Here is a 17,732-nt window from a genome sequence, read left to right on the forward strand (position 1 = left end):
CCTATCTTTGCCGGCAGGTACTCAATATACTTTTTTTCCTCTTACCACTTTATTAGATACTCATATAAGTGAACTGTATACTACCAATCAAACAAAATTGCTTGTTAGTAGTGAAAGCACTATGTGAGGGGTTGATTGCACCTTCAGGTTCTTGGTGAAATAAATTAACATATAAAATATTACAGATAATTATTCTGTAAAAATACCAAGTCATAAGACTGGAGTTCCCAATTATTTGCCAAAGAGGCACACTTTTTTGTCATAGAAGAGTTTAATTGATATAATTTACATGTCATAAAATTCAATCATTGTAAGAGTGTTTTTCAGTGAGTTTTAGTAAAAAGAAGATGAGTCAGCAGCAATCAGCTTGAAACCAAGGCTTTCAATCTACCTAGAATGAGAACCTTTGTTCTAAAATTTCATGCGGTATTCTCTGGGGGCCCTATAAGAGCTCTGTTTGAGAGAAATAAATAACACCCTCGTTGCCTACCCCACGAGATTGGTCACCGACCCCATGGTTACCGTAGCATGGTCAAAGTGAGGCTCATAGTGCCCTCCGATTCCGTAGTTTACCACCTGGAGATACTCTGCATATGGAGGCTGGACATCAAGGCCTGTAAGGGAGGCAATGCGATGGTCGAGGGTCACCAGCACTGGGTCAACGGTGTCCTTTAGCCAGGCACTAAAACACACCACAGGTTGCAGCATCAGTGATCTGATGCCAGAAATGACTAAATATCTGTGAATGAATGATGTCAACTGCCAGAAAGAAGGAAGGAAGGCAAGGAGGACAGGAAGACAGACACGAATACCTAATTACCTACTCACTCCTCCTGTTAAGTCGGCCCAGTCCATTTTGTGCTCTATCATTCACACATTCATTCAACAAACATTCTCTGAGGCCTACTGTATGCCAGACCCTGTGCTAGGTGTGTGAAGAGTGAAGGTTCACATCACCAGGCACTGGGATACAAAGAGAAAGAGGACAAAACCCTGTCTTTAAGAATGCTATGTTTAGAGACATCTCAATGGAGGAAGCTGGGTGCAATGGAAAAAGCTTTGGATTCAGAGGGGTAAGACCAGTCCTGGATCCTCGGTTTGACCCTTGGTCAGGCCCTTAACCTTTCACCTCTCTTAAGGTTCAGTGTATTCATCTATAATATGGGGATGGTAATAATATCTACTACACAGACTTAGGAAGATTGTGACAGACAATGCTTATGAAGATGCTTTGTAAGCTGTATGTTATTGATTTGCTGTAAAACACAGAAAAATCTCTGCTCTTTTGCTCTACTTCAGGACAAACCAGGATAGGTCAAAGGCCAAAGAGCAAAGTTCAGTCTCTTTTCCTGAATGTCTTGTTGAGGTTCTGATAAAGTGGAGGATTTGGCATCAGAATGTGGTCCCTGGGAAGTGAGGAAGTGCTCCCCAAGCAAAGCCAGTGAGCCTCCTGGAGAGATGATGAAGGCTCTTAAGGGAAGCACCTTGGCATGTCTGGAAGACCACTTCCTTGGTCTATAAATGATGGATTAATTTGTTCATTCTTTTGTATGGAGTGCATGCATAGTGCTATGCTGTGGGCTCTAAGGTTTACAAAGATACCCAAGACAAAGCTGTTGTGTTCAAAGAGCTCATGAGAGGAGACACACAAATATACACAAATACAACTGAGCACAAATCAAGGTAGAGTTAAAAATAAGAACCAGCCCTTAAAGTAAAGTTCTGGGGAGCACAGAGGAAGGAGATGTTAATTCTGACTGGGGCACTGAGGTGAGATGGACATGTAGGCCAAATTTTGAAGGGTGCATAAAATTTCAATAGATGGAAAAGACATAGGGATATTCCAGGCTGAAGAAATAGCATAAGCACAGACATGGTGGGGTGATATACTACAGTGTGTGTCAGCACGAAAGCATTTAGTCTGTTAGAGAAGTAATGGGAAATAATGCTAGCAAAGTAGGCTCAGGGCATGTTGTAGAAAGCTGAGGACACTGTGGTCGGGAACCTGGTCTTTGTGGATAGTGATTTGGAGTGCATAAGTGACCTTTGAGGGACCAGTTCCAGTGAAGTTGTGAGGACAGAACCAAAATTCAAATGGGTGCACTGTGGTGGAGGGTGGGTAGTGAGAGGAGGCAATGAGGGTCTCAGTTTCTTTACCTGAAAAGTAAAGAGAATATCACCCACTCCCCTAAAAGCAATGACTCTAAACAGAAGGTGGAATTTTCTCCTTGACACTACAGTATCAGAAAGGTTAGCAAAGCAACGAAGCTGAGGTTAGACGGGCCTTTCAAAACTTAGAACATAACTTCTAATGTAAAAGGTCCCCAAAACGTACCAGACCAAATAAGTTAAGCCAGATGATTCTGAATCCAAGCTTTCATCACTCACCTTGCTTCCCAGACAACAAAACCATTCACCCAGCTTGAGGTCTGGCCTCTCCCCTAGGATGTCATCACCATCTCCCATGGCTCCGGTGGGGACCCTCCTCTTACGGTATCCTGTCCTTACAGCACAGACCAAGGGCTACAGTGGAGGGGGAGCAGGGATGGAGGGGAGGGAATACGGCTGGGCTCTCAACCACAGAAGGGATCAGATCCAGAGATTCTGGCCATCCCTCTTGCCTGAGTGGTCGCAAGTCATGCTTTGAATACGAGTCAGGAGGTAAAGTCAAATTCCAAATAGAGACAGGACTTGTTCCCTGGAAAAGCAATCCTGGTTAGGAGAACAACTACACACTTAATTTTTGGTCTAGGGCATAGGAGCTTTTTCAAGTCTCTCCCTAATGGCCTCCTAGTTAAGTCCTCAGACCATGTAACCACCTGAGAAAGGCCCTTGGGTAAGGGGAGTGGAAATTGCTCCCTCTCCACAAGAATGTACAGATGTAAACGTGAACTACTGTGGCGTCTCTAATGGCACCTGAATGGGTGCTGCTGACCTTCAGTCACCTGTGCCACAGGCCCAAGGGTGGCCAGCAGGCATGACCAGAGTCCCTGCCAAGAAAGGACCCCTCTTACCTTTTGCTGATGCGGTACTCCACTGGTAACTGCTTTTCGCCTGATGCCACCACAGATCTCTGTAGCTGGTGTGAAGGATGTAAGAGAAAGTCCAAGTGGTTATGATGCAAAGGGAAGGGCTCTCACTTCCACAGACACGCTCCTCTCTTAGCATAAGCCTAACAATCACCCGTTTCTCCTTAATTAAAGGATATTTTGTACATGCTACTAATTTAGTGATAGCTATCAATCTTAAGTGACATAAAAGCTCAGAGTTGAAAATAACCTTTAGCTTCATATCTGGTAAACAGTAAAAACTGAAAAAGGTCTGTAGAACTGAAATACAAGTGATTTTGAATCCAATTTGCATCTGCAAGACTGTGAGTTCTGTAAGATCAAGGACTGTTTCTTACTCATCTTTATATCCCAGTGTTTGGGGCAGGGCCTGACTGATGGTAAGTTAAATTAAATGAACACCTCCAATGACAGGACACTTTCTACCCTCAGAGGCAGCCTGCTACTTCTGAACAATTCTGATAAAAGCCCTTCCTTACAGAGAATCAAAGTCTGTTTTGTTTGCAGCTGCCTTGGTTATGGGGAAAAAACAACCAAACAGGTTGGAAGTCACTAATTTAACTGAATGTCTCTATTTTGTTCTGAATGTCTAGGTATAGATTTTAAATTATTTTTAAATAAAGTGGCCTCTAATTGCAAAAGTACTGTACCAGGGACAGAAAGAGAAATATTATTTACATAAGGATGTCTGCTTCTGCATTTGTCATCAGAATGTCAGCTCCGTGAGGGCAAGGACTTGGTCTTTTTTCAGTGCTGTATCCCCAGGATGCAGAGAAGGCCTGGCAGGGAGTAGGTGCTCAATATTGGTGAAATGTACCCAGGAGTGAATGAACCAGAGTCCTGTGGCTAAAGACACAGCCCCTGCACTTCACATGCGGTCACAGCAGAGCACGGAGCAACAAAGGGCATGTGACAGAAACCCTTTCCCTTCTCAGAGGCTTCTACAATATTATTATTCCTGCTGCTAAACCAGGCAGACAACCTTGGAAAAGGCTCTTCCCTTGCTTCGACCCATTTCCCCAGCTATAAAATGCAGCATGGGAACAATACACTCCTGTAGTCCTTCTCAGCCTCTCCCTCTACAATACTAGGATGCAGGGAATCAGTAGGTGACTGATGTCTCTTTCTAGTCCTCTCGCCAGCATCCTCTCCTGAGCCATTCATAGAGGAGTGAGGAGAGATTCATAGAGAGATAGTCTCTTCTGTTCTTTTCGGACAACATCAGTGGTTTAAAAACAAATCCTAGGGAATCTCCACTCTACCCTGCCCGCCCCCTCTGTTAAAGAGCCACACTGCATTTAATTCCTTTAAGAATTATTTACTGTGCACCTACAAGTCATTCATTTGGGGGGAAGATAGTTATTGGTCGTTCTCTGTGCTAAGCACTGTGCTATGCATTGTAAATACAACATAGGAAACCAGACATAAGGCATCCAATGGGGCCCTAATGGACAAGTACAGGGTGCTATGGAAATACAGAGAAGGAGCATCTAGCCCATTCTAATGAAGGACAGGAAGGCTTCCCAGGATGCCCAAAAGACAACTGGAATCACACAGGTGGAAAGAGACCAAGGGAAGAGTGGTTCAAGCAGAGAGAAGAGTGTGTGGGGAGCCAGTGAGAGCACTGCCTGTTCATGGAGATGCAAGTTGTTTAGGGTGGCTAGGGTGTCAGTATAATGGGAACATGCTGCAGAGGGAGTGGCAGCAGCCAGGCCAAGGAGCTCTGTAATCATTTGAAAGCAAAAGTGACCCATTAGGGCTTCCCTGGTGGCGCAGTGGTTGAGAGTCCGCCTGCCGATGCAGGGGACGCGGGTTCGTGCCCCGGTCCGGGAAGATCCCACATGCCGCGGAGAGGCTGGGCCTGTGAGCCATGGCCGCTGAGCCTGCGCGTCTGGAGCCTGTGCTCTGCAACGGGAGAGGCCACAGCAGTGAGACGCCCGCATACCGCAAAAAGAAAAAAAAGGGACCCATTAAAGAGTTTAAGTGAGGGCTTGACTCAGTCAGATGTGACCCTTTGCAAATTGCTCTGGCTACAACGGGCCTAATATGGAGCCAGGCATTTCAAGGACAACATATGATCTCTGCTAGTTTACAGTCTAGCTGGGGGGACAGGATGCTAACCCATGAAACTGATCGTGATTCCAGACAACACGTAAATGGCAGAATAAATGAAAGTACCAAACAGGTGGAGACAAAAACTGAGTTCAGAGGAGGGAGGTTACTGTACGTTGCCCCAAAAAGTGCTCTGAAAAAATGTTCCTCCTGAAAGAATCTATGAAAGTGGGCCAAAGTGGTCAGGGATAGGGGCCAAGAGAGGCATAGGGTTTCAGCTGAGTCTTCAAGGATGTGTAGGATGCAGATGGGGGAGGAGTGATGAGAGAGCAGAGAAATGCTTCTTTGAGAAACACACAGTGAAGAGGAGCAGAGAAATTCAACACAAGCCACTGAAATGGCTGCCATCCCATGGGGCAGCCGCTACCACACACACCCTGGGCTTATTCCTGGGTGAGCCAAAGACCAGACAGGGATCAGCAACCCCAGCGAGACGCTTCTGGAGGAAGGGAGAGTGGCAAGATCTGTGCGTGCCAAACAGATGACCTGGCTACAAGGGATTAAATGAACATCTCCGAGTAGGCCGCCTGTCCTGTTACCACAGCAACAGAGTTGTCCTGAGGAAAAAGGAGCTGCGGCCAAACGCTCCCGCTGGCTCACTGAGAAGCCAAAGCTATTGAAAATACATCGTTCCAATTCACCAGGGAGGGGAGCTTAATCGCTTCAAAAACCTTCTGTACAAAGATTCCAGATTTCTCTGAAGGGCTTTTAGATGAAATTATTATTGCTGTTTTTCTCCCTCCAATCCACGTCTGCTGTCAGAGACTTCCTCAAAATCTGCAGACCTGATCAGGGTACTCTCCTGTTTCAAACTGTCCCACAGCTCCCCGCCTGCCTTCGAGATAAAATCCAAACTCCCCAGCTTGGTACTTCCAGCGCTTCTAATTGTGTCTCACGTTGCAGCCTTATCTCCCATCACCTCGCACCCCCTCCCTTGCACACTTCAGCCCCCGAGCTTCCCCCCACTCTCTGGACACACCACACAGCAGGCCCGTGCACAGATTGTCTGTCTCCTTGGAATACCCTTTGCCACCTTTCACTCTGATGAATCTCAGGTCCACAGAGAAGCCTTCTCTGTTTCTAACTCTCCCCCTTCCCCCATTTGCTCTTCACCTGACTGCCTTTCCCTGCCTTTCCCTCGGAGGAAGGTTCGCCTTTTTAGGCTGCCGTAGCACAACTCCCTCACACACCTCTATTACAGCACGTATCACAGTGCATTGTAAATATGTTTTCCCCGTTCTGCAGGAAGCTCCTAAATGGGAGCGAGCAATACTTAACCTCCTCGTAACAGCCCAAGCACCCGGTACAGCGTCTGGCACACAGCAGGTAAGTGACGGCCTGGCTGCCGGGGTGAATAGCACACCGTGAAGGCCACAATGTCTGCTTTGACACAGTAGTTCTGAGACCATCTTAATGTACCATTTGTAAAGAGGCAACATGCTTACAGTGGTGAGGTCGACTGCATGATTTTTCTAAATGTTTGCCACACTTCCTGACGGACTAAACTCCCCTCCGCATCAACATCAAGCTTGGTGCGGAGCCTTCTCCATGGGAGAATAAGATAAACTCTCCCTGCTGACTGCAGTGTTAGCTGTACGCTGTGCCTTAGCCAAGGAAACGTGGAGGGAAGTAATGCCTGGTGCTTCCAAGCAGAAGCTTTAAGAACCAGCTAGTAGTTTGCCATCTCTGCCTTTCTCCTCTCGCATGAGACGGCAGTGTTCCAAAAAGAGGCTGCTCTGTTGGGCTGGGTCCCAGAGGAAGACAGCACGGGGCGGAGCTGCAGCCAGCCCAAGACAGACAGGCAGTGGGAGGATGAAGCCGACCTCTACTGCTGTTGTAGACCTCTTCCATGTATATGGAATGACTGATACTGGGGGAGGAGGGTTCCTTTAATTTTTTTAGGTTAAATTTATATACGATGATATGCACAGATCTCAGGAGTACCATTTGCTGAGTTTTGACAAAGGCATCCAGCCATGCACTCCACATCCCTAACAAGACATTGACAGCACATTTCCAATACCCCAGAAAATCCCCTTGTATCCTTTCTCAGCCAGTCCTCTCCCTCCAGAGGCAACCACTACTGTGATTTGTTTCACCATTGATTAGTTTTATGGAATGGCTGGTATTTTGAACTCCTGAACAGATGAAGTATCTAGTTGTTCAGGCTGCCTATTCTCACACTTCTGAACACCAGTCATATAAAGAAACAAAGGGAAGTTCTTGGCAGGCCTTGGGGACACTCACCCACGGTTCTGCAAGGCCTCTAATTTTCTGAGCCTCAGTGTCACTGACAAAGTCATGGTAGAGAACAACATAGGGTTCCAGGTGGATGACCTCTTTTCGGACAGGCTGGAGCAGCAGGTAGGGACTGGAACTGGTCTCATAGGAGCAGTAGAGACTGGGGATCTGGTAGTGAGTAGGCTGAAAGGAAAGACTAGAATCAGCTTAAGAGAAGAAGGGTCTAGGAGCGGAAACCGATTTAGGGGAACTACAGCATGAAAAACCTGGAATGCAGGAGATTCAGAATTCGGTCACTGATGCTGTCCAAGTGAGCTTTATTTATTTATTTTTTAGTGCATCAGCCTTTCCCCTCACATCGTCCCAATTCTACCTTTTCTCCCTCTATCCGAGCCTGTTCCGTTTTTCATTCCCTGAGAAATCCTACCTGGGAACCCAGGGTCTGACATAACTCCTCATAGGTGTCCCTGGTCTGCAGGTGGGGTACGTTGGGCCTCTGGATGACAGCCTCAGCTACGGCCTGGTTAGGGCTTTCTGCCAAGAGCTTTTCGTATTTCAAGACATTCCTGGCCATCCTCTTATTATCTGGGCCTGGAAGAAATCGGATCAGGGTATAACACAGGTTAACAAACGGTGGTCCCAGAGAGTGCCGCCAAGGTTTCCTATAGCTTCACTGTCACACGTGACCAGCAACTGGCCACCTAAATAACTCTCTGTGTCCATGCACAGGAGGATGTAAGGCCCTCACTCCCAGGAGAGTACGTGGCAGTAAAAAAAAGACTGAGTAGGGCCTGGTAGATCTGAAGGAACACTCTTAGACCAAGGAATCATGAGGATGTGGCTGTAGGATGGTGTGATGGTCAGTTTTATGTAGAGGGAAGAAGCTTCAATATTTTATTCATTCATTCACCAACTCTCCAGTGAACATCTACTATGTACCAGACACTGTGCTAGAGGCTAACCTCCCAGAGTTGAGAGTCTAATGGAGAAAAGACACATTAACTACTTACAACACAACACAACAAGGAAGTGCTATGAAACAGAAGTTCAAAGAGCCAAAGCCTATAGCAGAGAGACCCGATCTATTCTTCCCTAGAGAACTGGCAGCTAATTTATTCCCAGCTCTACCAGATCCTTCAAAAAATCCCTAACTGGCCTAGACATAGCAGAGCAGTATGGGACAAAGGGGTTCTAGACGTTGGTTCTAGCCTAGGTTCCTACAGGGGTCTTGTGTCTTGTTTGTGCCCGCTTTGGCTGCAGATCCCCCATGGCTTGGAGCTACCCATGGCCGGCTAGCCTCTGTGCGTGATTCTCAGTGCATCTCAGAAGGAGGTGCTGACTTGTTGTAAGGCTCACAAAGCATCTTTCTCTGAGGAGCTCAATGTCCTTCTAACCACCACTGCCACCACCACCATTATTCTGGCAAAGGAGGGGACAGAAATTACCATCCTTTTTTAACCAGAGAATAAATGAAGTTTGGGGGAATGGAAATGATGAGCCCAAAATACCAACAAAAATATTGCAAAACCATTTATGGAACCAGGAATCTCAATTTGCTGTGTCCTACTTATCCACCTATAATAGTGCACAATTTGGGTTCTCTGGGAGAGGCAGAGATTTTAATAGATAAAGCACAAAGAAATAAAGAGGGGTTGGGTTATCAGTTTGTACCACTGTCTGCGTGTTTCCAGACCATACAGCTACTTCCTTATCCTACTGTTTGCCAAATTATCAAAAAGGAATAACATTACTAAATGGATTCATTAGAAAGTGACAGTGAAATCCTACATGAAATACTTCATAAATATTAAAACATAATAGTGATTATGTATCTTACTTTAGTATCTAACTATCTTATTAAAAGAAAACCTGGGAAGCCATCTACCACCAACATTTTAAGCAAAAATATTCAAGTAGAGCTAAGCTAGTAAATCTCCCTCCCAGTTTTACTCTGGTGAGGTGCTGCCTGAAGAGGGTTGAAGCTGAACTCTGTGGCCAACTGGGCAGGATGCTTGCATAGCAAAGTGAGCTCTGGTTTAAAGAGAAGAATTGCTATCTTTCTATGAGCAGCCAAAGTGAACATCCCTGCTGAGTCACTCTCCTTCTTGCACACACAGCTCTCATTGATTGCACTCGTTCCCAGGTCTGCTCCTGACACCTGGATCTTCAAATGTCCCTAAAGAAACTGGCTCCCAATCTCGGACTTGTTCTCCACTGAAGCAACACTAATATATATGACTGGATGGGGGTGGAGGAGGAAGGGGACAGGTTGATATCTTTTTCTTAGCTTTCTAACTAACTTAAAAACTCTTGATCAATATGTAAGATTTAATCAAAAATTAGAAATGTGCCTTGGATTATGAAATTAGAAAAATAAAAATAGACAGCTGTGTTTCATTTGCAAGGACTAAAGGCCAAGAGCAGGAGGGAGTTCCCAGTAAGTCAGACCTGTAGTTATCTTTTATCGTTACGTACTGTACAGAAGAAACTCTCGGGAGAGGCTGAGGGCACAGGAAATATTTCCCACCTATAAAAAAGAAAGAAAAGGAAAAGGAAGAGTTAACTGCACTAAGGATATCTCTGATGAACCATTACATGGATTTTTAAAAAAACTATAAAGTATTCTTACCAAGAGTAGCTAGTAAGACTCATTGAAATGAGCTGCCCACTAAAATGTAGAGGTTCTCTGTTCTAATTCAGGATTTGAGCCCTGATCCAAATCAGGTCTCCTCAGCTTCCTCATTTACAAATGACTTATTAACACCCTTACCAGGGAATGGAGAAAAATAAATGAAAATAAACTGTCTTAAAATGCCCTCAAGTCTTTCAAAGCATGCAAAACCATGTAATTGTAGGGTGTTGTTATTTTGGTATATTTTATTATTAAAATTAATATGGAACTATAAAAACCCTACTAAAAATGTAATTTGCTCTCCAGGCTCAGTACTTCTGAGAGTCCACAAAGTTAGAGGAAGGCAAAGGAAGAACTAAACCTGAACCGTTCCCACTGCATAGTAATGACTCTCCCTGCAGCCATTCAACCTTGGGCTGCCTGTGGTCAAAAGTAAACAGGGGATTTCCAGACAAACCTGGGGAACAGAACCCAGGCAGGGTGGGCTGTGATCCTGCTCTGAGTGCCATGGAATGATGATGAGCTGCTAGAACTGTATTTCCCTCTGATCATTTTATTTTTGCATGTGAAAAAATTCATTTTTAATGATAAAAGTAACAATAAGAACACTATAAAACATGAGAAATAGGGGGAAAATGTTACACTGAAACCCAGGCATTTCAAGCACTTTGGATAATATATAGTGTTTACATACAATCATATTTCTTATACATTTTCATATCCTGATTGTTTCCCTCTACAGTGTAATCAGGAGTACTTTTTATATCTTTACATAGTCTTCACAGACAGCATTTTTTAATTATTATTTTTCATTGTGGTAAAAAACACAAACATAAATTTACCATCTTAACCATTTCTAAGTGTATAGTTTCAGTAGTATCAATATTAAATATATTCATGGGACTTCCCTGGTGGCGCAGTGGTTGGGAGTCCACCTGCCAATGCAGGGGGCACGGGTTCGAGCCCCGGTCCGGGAGGATCCCGCGTGCCACGGAGCAGCTAAGCCCGTGTGCCACAACTACTGAGCCTGTGCTCTGGACCCTGCGAGCCACAACTGCTGAGTCTGCGTGCCGCAACTACTGAAGCCTGCGCACTCTAGGGCCCGTGTTCCGCAGCGGGAGAGGCCATCGCAGTGAGAAGCCCGAGCACCACAATGAGTGGCCCCTACTCGCCACAACTAAATAAAGCCCGCACAGCACAAGGACTCAATGCAGCCATAAATAAATAAATATTAAGTAAGTAAATAAATAAATATATTCACATTGTTGTGCAACCAATCTCCAGAGTTTTTTCATCTTGCAAAATTGAAACTCTAATCATTAAAAAACAACTGCCAATTCTCCCCTCCCCTCAGCCCCTGGTAACCATCATTCTACTTTCTGTCTCTGTAAATTTGACTATTCTAGATACCTCATATAAATGGAATCAAACAGTATTTGTCTTCTTGTGACTGGCTTATTTCACTTAGCATAATGTCCTCAAGGTTCATCTATGTTGTAGCATGTGTTAGAATTTCCTTCTTTTTAAAGACTCAGTATTATTCCATTGTATGTATACACTACATTTTGCTTACCCGTTCATCCGTTGATGGATACTTGGATAGCTTCCCACCTATTGGCTGTTGTGAACAGTGCTGCTATGAACATGGGGTGTACAAGAGAGACACATTTTTTTTTTTTAATTTACCATCCTAACCATTTTTTTTTTTTTTTTTTTTTTTGCGGTACGCGGGCCTTTCACTGTTGTGGCCTCTCCCGTTGCGGAGCACAGGCTCCGGACGCGCAGGCTCAGCGGCCATGGCTCACAGGTCCAGCCGCTTCGCGGCATGTGGGATCTTCCCGGACCGGGGCACGAACCCGTGTCCCCTGCATCGGCAGGCAGACTCTCAACCAGTGCGCCACCAGGGAAGCCCCATTTTTTTATTTGGTTGCACCGGGTCTTAGCCTCGGCAGGTGGGCTCCTTAGTTGCAGCACGCAGCCTCCTTAGTTGCAGTATGCGATCTCTCAGTTGCAGCATGCATGTGGGATCCAGTTCCCCGACCAGGGATCGAACCCAGGCCACCTGCATTGGGAGCTCAAGTCCCAACCACTGCGCCACCAGGGAAGCCCCAAGACAGCATTTTTAATGGCTGCATTTTATTCCATTTAGAAGCTCCATCACAATCTAACCATTCTGCTATTGTTTGGGCATATAGATTGTTTCTAATTATTTAATATCATGAATTATTCTGTTCTGTACTTAACACAGGGATAGTTAAGTAATCTACTAATATCTTATAATGTCAGATATTAACTCAGGGTTATAGATTTTCAAACCCTTTTGAGATGAAGAGAACTAAAATACAATTTTACATGTTTTTGAAACTCAAGGGCTTTATCACAAGGTAAAATATTTTATCAAGAACAAAGTTAGAGTTACTTTTGATGTCCCAGTTAAATTCCTTTGGAAATGTGTACACTAAATAATGTTAAATGAAAAAAGAGAATATATACTGTGTATAATATAAAAATAGATTACATTTATTGAGTGCATATGTGTCATAAATTGTGTTAAGGGCTTTACATGTATTAGCTCATTTAATCCTCATGACAACCCTTTGAGGTAAGCATTGAAGGGTAGCAGAATATGCCACCCTAAAATATACCTCTTTGGCATAAAGATTATTTTGAGCTAATTATTTTGAGAAACAACAGATACAGGAGAAGTTTTTCAAACCAGAGTAGAAGTTGCCCTTTTGTAAGGCAAATTTACATTTATAAAGGAAATCTCGATTTGTGAGGGTGTCTCCCCCTGTGTACCTGGAAGAAAAGGATGACTCTACATCAGAGGAGAATCTTATCAATGGAGAAGGCACCCACTTAAATCTACATAACAGTCTTACCCTTGCTTGCTATGCCTGGTCACCTCCCAGAACTGGCTCTCCCCACACCTTCTTTCTTTTGTCTTTAGCTGGATACAGTATTTAAGATGGAGGTTTAGATCCCCTCAGAGAGTTACTCAACCTCCCTCCCAGCCCCAATAGCTCCCATGTCTACAGGAGGTATACATGTTAGTTAACTTATGTTTATTGTTCCTTTTGTTAATCTGTCTTACATTACAGGGAGGTCTCAGGCAAAAACTCAGAAGGTTATTCCGAAAATTATTTCCACACTCTTACAGCATCATTATTATCTCCCTTTAAAGATAAGAAAATTAAGGTCCAGGGAGGTTAAGTGCGTTGCCCAAGTTTTCACAGAATTTGAACATAGGTCTGCCTGACTTCAGAGCCTATGGTTTAATTACTACACTCTACTGTCTCTCATTATTAGTAGTTACTGAAATGATTTTTCACTAAAATTTATCATGAAAAAGAAATAATAATAGTACTATATATAATATTATATATATTATACTTTTCATGGTATACATAGATATATAATTTTATATGATAATGTAAGGTCCATGGAGGGACATTTACCCCTAATTTACTAAGGGTAAAAAGGGGACCAGAGGGCTTCCCTGGTGGCGCAACAGTTGAGAGTCCACCTGCCGATGCAGGGGACACGGGTTCGTGCCCTGGTCCGGGAAGATCCCACATGCCGCGGAGCGGCTGGGCCCGTGAGCCGTGGCCGCTGAGCCTGTGCTTCCGGAGCCTGTGCTCCACAGCGGGAGAGGCCACAGCAGTGAGAGGCCCACGTACCGCAAAAAAAAAAAAAAAAGGGGACCAGAAATTGTCCATAAGACAATGCCAATGTGTTCTATTACTGTGGGATAAAAAAAAAATGTACCATGAGAGCACAAAGAAGGAGAGTCTGAGGAGAATTAAGGAAGACTTCACAAAATAGATGACATTTGAGCTACTCCTAGTAAGATGAATAAAATGTACCAAAGCACGATTGTGGAAAGGGAGAGTCTACAAGTGAGAAGAGGAGAAATCTAAGTCGTCATAGGGGAAAAAAACCAAAACAATTAGTCAGACACTGTATTTAAAACTCTGTCTTTCAGGGTGAGCTGCTTTAGTTTATCTTCTCTGAGTCTCCACATCAATTCTCCATTTTCTTCTTCTATTAAAATTCAATAACTTCTCGCCATTTGTTGCATCACAGGGATTCTGTTTCAGCTTTAGTATGTAGCAATTAAGCAGCAGAGTTAGGAAGAGCACCTTGGAAAGTTTTACAACAAAGAGCCACTTACCAGGAATTTGCATGAGAGGAACAGGTCTATTTGCTGCACTGCTGTTTTGGCAGCAACACATGGGTTTGGACCACGCACATCCTCCTCCCTTTTCTCAGGAAAAGGGATAAAGGAAAAGGAATGTATGGAGCAGAAATGGTTTATTAGTTTTGGAAACTCTAGGGAATTGGCTCTGTAGTGATTTTTCCAGCCTATTCTTGAAGACTGTACAACTCTGGTGGGAAATGGGATTAGCTACACAAAGGATGGTAGCTCCCACATGTAGGGAAACGAGCTTTCACGAAGGGCACAACAGGTTATAGATCAACAGTGCCAAAGAAAAACAACAGCTGGAGGAGGTACTGAGCTGATGCTCTGGACCAATGGCACCAGCTGTATATCCAGACACTATTCATGTCACAGCTGGACTTGACTGCAGACGGGAGAGGCTAACAATCAAACTTCTTCCTTGACATTGGCAGTATCATGGCATAATATCTGGGATGAGTTATGAAATGTTGAGAGGGCAAAAGAGCGATCTGCATTGACTATGAAGCTATTAAACATTTGTGGATGCAGCTGCTGCTGCTACAGGTAAGAGACCGCCTCCTACATGGGAGACGATGACTTTAAAGTAGTCAGTACATTGGAAAGAGTACTAACGAAGAATCAGACAGACTCGGGCTCTAATCCCAGCTCTGTGAACTCTGTGACAAGCTAGGAATTCTTTGGAGATTCAGTTTACTCACATGAGAAATAGGGAAATAACAAAACAACTGCACTGCTTGACTCACATTTGGTCCTGTTGGGAAGACGAAATAAATTAAGAGACATGAAAATGCTTAGAAAATTGTAAAGCAGATATAAAGCATTACGCTTACTGTGATGAAAGCAGTGAGCCCCCTGCTACCTCCCCTACCTGGAAATAGGCGAAGGCCAAGTGATCCAAGGCATCCTCTAGACTTGCCTCATCCTCTGTCTTCCATTCTCCATAAGAGCCTCGGAAGAGACTGACAGCCTCCTCCAGCCATGGAATGGCATGGTAGTAATCTCCCATGTCATAGGCCACCTGCAGGGAGCATAAGTACCGTCACTAAAGCCTTAGTCCATGGGTAGAGAAAGGAAATGATACTGCAAAGAGTGGAGGGCCTTTGGAACCCAAGAAGGCAAGTTTTCTCTTTAATTCATTTAAATTAAATAGATTAAGCATCTATTATATACAAGACAATGTACTAGGCATGGAGAATATAAAGCATTCTTGCATTTAAAGAATTTATAATCTGGGGAGATGTGAGATATGAACTCAAGTAATTATAACACTGGGCAGAATGGCATGAATGCTTGAGAATCTCAGAAAGCTTCACGGAAGAAGTGCCATCTGAGATGAGCCTTTGTTGAAGAAGGAAAAGAATTTCCATGAGCAGAGATTGGAATAAAGGTCATTTTATGGTGAGGGAATGGTAGAAACAGAAACCAAAGGCAAGAATGTGTTCAAGCAGTATATTGTGGCTATAGTCTAAGGCGAAGAGAAGCAGGAAATAAACATAAAAAGGCAATAGGGGGCCTTCCCTGGTGGCGCAGTGGTTGAGAGTCCGCCTGCCGATGCAGGGGACACGGGTTCGTGCCCCGGTCCGGGAAGATCCCACATGCCGCGGAGCGGCTGGGCCCGTGAACCATGGCCGCTGAGCCTGCGCGTCCGGAGCCTGTGCTCCGCAATGGGAGGGGCCACAACAGTGAGAGGCCCGCGTACCGCAAAAAAAAAAGGCAATAGGGGCTAAGCTAATTAGAGTGTGACTGTCATGTTTTCAGGAAGATGCTGTTGGTAGCAATGTGAGGAATGGATTAAAAGCATTCATTTATTTGTTCAATATTTACTGAGTATTTACAATGTACCTGGTGGTCCCTGCCTTTAAAGAGCTTACAATCAATCAAGGGGCACATAAGTAAACTAATAATTGTGACATAATGCATTAGACATCTTAATGAAGGTAGACATTGGAACATTATGAGAGCTCAGTGGATCTGTCCTATATTAAATGTCTGAATGTGGGGAATATGGCAACACGCACTAGACATAGCTCCCGTCTCCTAATAGCTTACAGTTAACTAGAATACCAGAACTGCAGGTGGAATTTCCTGCAAGTTGATGTTGGAGACAGCAGGGAATTATAAAGTCACAGATTTGGAAGGCCTCTTTCTAATTCAGGTATAATTTCCAGCAGGCAGAAAAATAGGGCAGAACCTAGAGATACTGCAACTCTGCCACCTAAACAGTTAAGTCCATTCCTATCCCCCATCTGCCATTAGCCTGCTGTGTTATCTTTCTGGTCCTTAAGTTTCCTATTTGTAAAAACGTTGAGTTGAAGAATAACAATAAAGAATGACTGAACTTTTCCTGTTAACAATTTATTTAATTAAGATTTCCATGAGGAACTTTAAGTCTCAGCAATACAGCAGATTGAGATAACTGGAATCCTTCCAACCACAAAGACTTAGAAATTTTGAATAAAATATAAAAAGCATTTAATTATATATTTTCAAGAAAGACTGGAAAATACCCAAGTACCAGAAGTAAAAAAGGAGTTGAAAATCCAAGTAATAAGCTTATGAGCAGATGCTGAAGCTGCCTAGGATGGGGTGGGGGTTGGTTCTAGTAACCTTGGTACTTAGTAACCTTAGGTTATAATACCCACATGAGGACAGTATGTGAGCCTTCTGTAGACCTCCCAAACCTAGGAATTGGAATTAAGACACACTCATAAAACTGAAACCCATGAAAAACTACACTATAAGGGAAAGAGTAGACCAGAAAAAAATCTACCCACTGTCATAAGGAGACAAGAAAGTTGGTTTGTTTCTGTCTGGCCTCTATTCAGAGAAATAGATATGGAAACAACCTAAGTGTCCATCAATGGATGAATGAATAAAGAAAATGTGACCTATATAATTCAGCCATTAAAAAGAATGAAATCTTGCCATTTGTGACAACATGGATGGACCTCGAGGGCATTATGCTAAGTGAAATAAGTCCAACAGAGAAAGACAAATACCATATGCTCTCACTTACATGTGGAAACAAAAACAGAAACAAAACCAAAAAATAATAAAAACCCCAATCCCATAAATAGAGGGAGCAGATTGGTTGCCAGAGGCCAGGGGTAGGGGGGAGGCGAAGTGGGTGAAAGGGGTCAAAAGTTATAAACTTCCAGTTATAAAATAAATAAGTCATGGGGATGTAATGTACAGGGGAAAAAAAATAAGTATCTAAGGCTAGTGATACCACCAGAGTACCTGGCAGAAGAAAACCCAAAACACTATGAAAGGATATTCCTACAACTCTGGGCAGAAAAAGGCTCTTAGGGGGGAGAAAGTCCTGCTAAAAATAATCAAAATGATAAACTATATCATTTCCTGATAAACTATATCAGGAAATGATATATCTATCATTATATCATTATATAGTTATATATAAACTATATCATTATATAGTTATATATAAACTATATCAGGACTGATAAACTATATT

The 17,732-nt window shown here is 43.6% G+C and overlaps 1 protein-coding gene across 8 annotated transcripts in view; it reads right to left on the bottom strand.

Annotated features, from left to right (window-relative positions):
• The window catches only part of P4HA3 (prolyl 4-hydroxylase subunit alpha 3), a 129,730-nt gene that overhangs the window by 90,086 nt on the left and 21,912 nt on the right, over window positions 1-17,732 (bottom strand). For all 8 annotated transcript variants that reach the window (XR_009564914.1, XR_009564912.1, XR_009564913.1 and 5 more), the window contains exons 4-9: window positions 15,126-15,275; window positions 9,897-9,948; window positions 7,849-8,012; window positions 7,428-7,604; window positions 3,015-3,079; window positions 523-682 (exon numbers count right to left, since the gene is read on the bottom strand). Coding sequence is in view for 5 of the 8 variants with exons in the window: in XM_060303678.1 (XP_060159661.1) it covers window positions 523-682; window positions 3,015-3,079; window positions 7,428-7,604; window positions 7,849-8,012; window positions 9,897-9,948; window positions 15,126-15,275 (768 nt within the window). In the remaining 3 variants the exon portion in view is untranslated. The remainder of the gene's footprint in view (window positions 1-522; window positions 683-3,014; window positions 3,080-7,427; window positions 7,605-7,848; window positions 8,013-9,896; window positions 9,949-15,125; window positions 15,276-17,732) is intronic.

The sequence above is a fragment of the Globicephala melas genome, chromosome 8, assembly GCF_963455315.2.
Source record: "Globicephala melas chromosome 8, mGloMel1.2, whole genome shotgun sequence".
Classification (NCBI taxonomy): Eukaryota; Metazoa; Chordata; class Mammalia; order Artiodactyla; family Delphinidae; genus Globicephala; species Globicephala melas.